The sequence below is a fragment of the Cyprinodon tularosa genome, unplaced genomic scaffold (assembly GCF_016077235.1).
Source record: "Cyprinodon tularosa strain WSP-4 unplaced genomic scaffold, ASM1607723v1 ctg851, whole genome shotgun sequence".
Lineage (NCBI taxonomy): Eukaryota > Metazoa > Chordata > Actinopteri > Cyprinodontiformes > Cyprinodontidae > Cyprinodon > Cyprinodon tularosa.
This window is the reverse complement of record NW_024039620.1, coordinates 50,923-55,451: the sequence shown is the minus strand read 5'-3', so window position 1 is coordinate 55,451 and position 4,529 is coordinate 50,923. Positions and strand designations below refer to the sequence as shown.

General features: G+C 40.0%; 1 protein-coding gene across 2 annotated transcripts; it reads left to right on the top strand.

Moving 5' to 3' along the window:
- The first annotated feature begins 313 nt into the window (after window positions 1-313).
- Window positions 314-2,563, top strand: LOC119775126. 2 transcript variants are annotated; one of them, XM_038273021.1, is made up of 2 exons: window positions 314-382; window positions 452-2,563. In XM_038273021.1, exon 2 carries the CDS (start codon window positions 523-525, stop codon window positions 1,309-1,311), a length of 789 nt encoding a protein of 262 aa, XP_038128949.1. In that variant the 5' UTR covers window positions 314-382; window positions 452-522; the 3' UTR covers window positions 1,312-2,563. The 2 variants fall into 2 exon arrangements, with proteins under 2 accessions (XP_038128949.1, XP_038128950.1); XM_038273022.1 differs by having other exon boundaries at window positions 320-353.
- The last annotated feature ends 1,966 nt before the right edge of the window (window positions 2,564-4,529 follow it).

The window sequence follows — 4,529 nt, the reverse complement described above, 5'->3', positions numbered from 1 at the left end:
CCTTACTCTCTTCCTAACTGAAAGAACTCAGGCCTACAGATCTGCAGAACTTTAGAAAATGTTCTGAGTTCAACAGATACCTTCTAGATGAATCACTAATAAGTTCTTGGTGTAATATACTGTAGCTGGGTCAGTAACTCCTGGGGAGGTTTGGAACAATGGTTCTCTCTGTGGTTCTCTGAAGTCTCAAACCTAAAAAAATTATTTTTTGTTCTGTTTAATGTAGATAGATGTCAGTGAGTTTTTCATCTGTTCTTGAATTTCTATAAATCTTTTTAGACTGTGGTGGGATGAGCGGCTGAGATCTCGCGAGAGCTGTGGGCGTGTGCGTAAGTAAAAATGGCGACATACAGGTAATTCAAAACAAACAATTCCAGTCCTGGTAAGTAAGCCAATAAATGTAAATAAAACAAGCAGATTTAAACTTTGACAATTGTACCGTATTTCCGAGGGAACAAACTGGAAGACGAGACCTTGACGAGCCTGGAGAGCTACCTGGACGAGTGTTTTGACAACATCGTAATGGGGAAGCCGAAGAATCCCACATCCACGAACACACCGTCTTCCAAACGATGTCGGTCTAGTTCAACCAGTGCTGCTTCTACATCTACTTTGTCTCCAGACAGGAGCTACAGCGACGTCCTGGAATCCATCGACAAAAAGCTAACTAGCTTGGACGCCCGCCTTGCCCTGGTAGAAGTCCTGCATAAGGAGTTTCAAGCTTTGAGAGAGTCGCTGGAATTCAGCCAAGCTCAGCTGGCCTCCGTCACCGCCGAGAATGAAGCGCTGAAGGGGGAAGTCACCAAACTCGCCGAGGGGATGATCCAGCTGTCCGGCGAAAATAGAAAGATGAAGGAATCCATTCTGGACATTCAGTCGCGGAGCATGAGAGACAATCTCGTCTTCGCTGGAATCGCTGAACAGCAGGACGAGGACCCTGAGGCGATAGTACGTGAGTTCCTCCAGAAGAAGCTGAAAATCCCGGCGGACCAGGTAAAAAACATCACCTTCCATCGCGTTCACCGGCTCGGAGGTAAGAAGCCTGATAAATCCCGTCCTAGACCAATTGTAGCTAAGTTTGAGCATTACAAGCAGAAAGAGCAGGTCAGGAGTCAGGGCAGAGAGCTGAGAGGAACAGATTTCAGCGTCAATGACCAGTATCCAAAGGAAATATTAGATCGCAGGCGAGCGTTATTCCCAATCAGGAAGAAATACATCAGTGAAGGCGTCAGAGCTACAGTAGCAGTTGACAAACTTTATATTAATGGTCAGTTGTTCAGGGATCAGAAGATCACTCCTTGGCTTTATTAGATGCACAACAGGCAGGTTTAAAAGCATGTGACACCTGATTAAAGTGTATAGAACATTTCACGGTGATAAATGAAATATATGCACAGCTCTAGAGCACGTTTGCACGGTATGACTGCTAGTTACAGCTGGGTACAGAATGCATGGGCTGGGGTTCTTTTTCTTTCACCTTTTCTCACTCATTGCACTCTCTTAATTTTCTGTCTTCCTTTTCCTTATTCGTCTGCTTCTTCCCTGTGGTCCACACAATCACAAGCACACGGTTTGATGCTACCTGGGTCTAGGTATAACTATTTATTCAGAGGCATGTACTTTTCATCTTCTCACTCACACCTATGGTGAATGTAAGGTTTGTGACATGGAATGTGCATGGGGCTGGCACCAGAGAGAAAAAGCTTAAGATTTTTAACCAGCTTAAAAGATTAAATGCAGATGTTGTCTTATTGCAAGAAACCCATAAATCAGCGGCATCTATAAGTGATCTTAACTCCCCTGAGTTCCCTGATGTGTTTGCAGCCTGCTATAACTCGAGACAGAGAGGGGTAGCTATTTTAATCCACAAAAACCTCAGTTTTACTTTATTAGACAAAATTATAGATCCTGAAGGCAGATTCATCATAATTAAAATATCTATTTATAACCAAAAGTTGTGTATTGTCAGCATATATGGTCCAAATGTTGACGACCCCTCATTCTTCCACAAAGTTTTTCATGCACTTTCAAAGCACGGGGATTGTTCTCTAATTATTGGGGGTGACCTCAACTTTGGTCTAAATGGAGAAATGGACAGGTTGAGTACAACAGGGACCCAGCGCAGTTGGCAATCATTAAATGTAGTCAAACAATACATGAGTGATTTTGGTCTTTGCGATGCATGGCGATCTCTTCATCCTAACAGTAAGGAATACACTTTCTTTTCCAATGTCCATCATTCCTACTCTCGTCTGGACTATTTCCTAATCAGCAGCTCACTGCTGTCTGACGTCTCAGATGCTGTAATCCATCCTATTGCTGTCAGTGATCATGCTCCTGTTACTTTAACCCTAATAAATAAAAAAATAGTCCCACAAAACAAGAGCTGGAGATTAAATACATCACTGCTTAAAGATGAAGAGTTTCTCAAATTTTTCAAGGAAGAGTGGGCATCATACTTGGTGTGCAATGATTTACCAGGAACATCAGCATCTATACTATGGGAGGCAGGGAAAGCAGTGATGAGAGGTAAAATTATTTCATTTTCATCTCATAAAAAAAAGTTAGAACAAAAAAAGATCCAGGAATTAGAGGGAAAAATAAAGTTACTAGAAAGCTCGCTAGATGAGGAAAAGTTAGGGGAAATCCGTAAAATAAAACTAGAACTAAACGAATTTATTGAAAAACAAAATAAATTTTTAATTCAAAGACTTCGAATTGACAACTTTGAACATAGCAATAAGTCAGGAAGCTTCTTAGCTAACCAGCTAAAAATAAACAAAGAAAAAACGACTATATTTGCAGTTACAGATTCAATTGGTAATACATTACAGGATCCGGAGGATATTAACAATGCCTTCCGAGATTTCTATAAATCTTTATACACATCACAGTTAAATCCATCAGATAATGATATCAAGCGATTTCTGGATAAAATAACTCTTCCTAAATTATCAGAGAGTCAAAGAGCGACCCTGGACTCACCGCTGTCTACAGCTGAAGTTCAGGAAGCATTAAAAAACATGCCAAATAATAAAGCGCCAGGTCCAGACGGGTTCCCTACTGAGTTCTATAAAGAGTTCTGGGACATTCTGGCCCCAACGTTCCACAGAATGCTGCAGGAAACTCTAGATAATGGCAAATTTCCAGTTAATATGAATTCTGCCACCATTAGTCTCCTGCTTAAGCCAGGCAAAGATCCTATGTTTCCGACCAGCTATCGTCCCATATCCTTAATTAATGTGGATATTAAAATAGTCTGTAAAGCTTTAGCAAAACGGTTAGATAAAGTCACTCCTCTCATAATCCACCCAGATCAAACTGGTTTCATTAAAGGGAGGCAGTCAGCTGCTAACACACGCAGACTGCTGAATTTAATAGATTATTCCTACAGCAAAAATCTTAAATCCTATATATTGTCCTTAGATGCAGAAAAAGCATTCGATAGAGTAAACTGGAAATTTTTATTTGCTACTCTACATAAATTTGGCTTTGGCAATTCCTTTATAAATTGGTTAAAAATATTATACAGCTTCCCAACAGCCTGTGTCAGGACAAACAATCAAACATCTTCCAGTTTTTGTCTCCAGAGGGGCACCAGACAGGGATGCCCACTCTCCCCCTCACTTTTTGCTATTTTTATTGAGCCTCTGGCTGCTACAATCAGACAAACAAATATGATTAAAGGTATAAAAGGCATGAAAATGGAGCATAAAATTAGTCTTTACGCAGATGATGTATTACTTTATCTCCAGCAATCAAACACTTGCCTCTCTCAAGTGATTAGTTTACTAGAATCTTTCTCAAAAGTCTCAGAATACTCTATAAATTGGTCTAAATCTGTAATACTACCAATTAATTGCTCTCTACAGAATCCCTCAGGTCTACAATTGCAATCAGGAAATATCAAATATTTGGGAATTACTGTGTCATCTAAACTAGCTGAGTTACCAAAACTCAACCACACCCCTCTTTTAATGAAAATAGAAGAGGACCTAGAAAGATGGAAATCGCTTCCGATCTCCCTTTTGGGTCGGGTAGCCTCAATTAAAATGATGGTCTTACCCAGAATTAACTACCTATTTTCAATGATCCCAAATAAACCATCAACCGAATGGTTTAAATCTCTAGATTCTTCCATCTCTAAATTTCTTTGGAAGGACAAACCCCCTCGTATCAGCTTAAAAACACTACAGAAAACTAAAGACAGAGGGGGACTAGATTTACCTAACTTCCAATACTACTATTTAGCAAATAGATTACAATACATCTCTAAATGGATAAAACATAATCCCTTAGATGAGCCCTGGATAGACACAGAACAGGATATATGCAGTAATATAATAATCTCAGATTTGCCGTTTATTAGCTCTAAGATCAAACGGCACCCATGTTTCAAAAATATTAACATCAGCTCTTCCCTGACAGCATGGTGGGAATTTCTAAAAATAACGAACTCATCACTTATCCCGTGCAGTCGTACACCCATCTGGAATAACCCTGACATTCTACAAAACAATAATGTGATA

What these genes read in the sequence shown, in the direction of transcription:
- LOC119775126 (XM_038273021.1), top strand. Translation starts at nt 523, where the DNA reads ATGGGGAAGCCGAAGAATCCCACATCCACGAACACACCGTCTTCCAAA.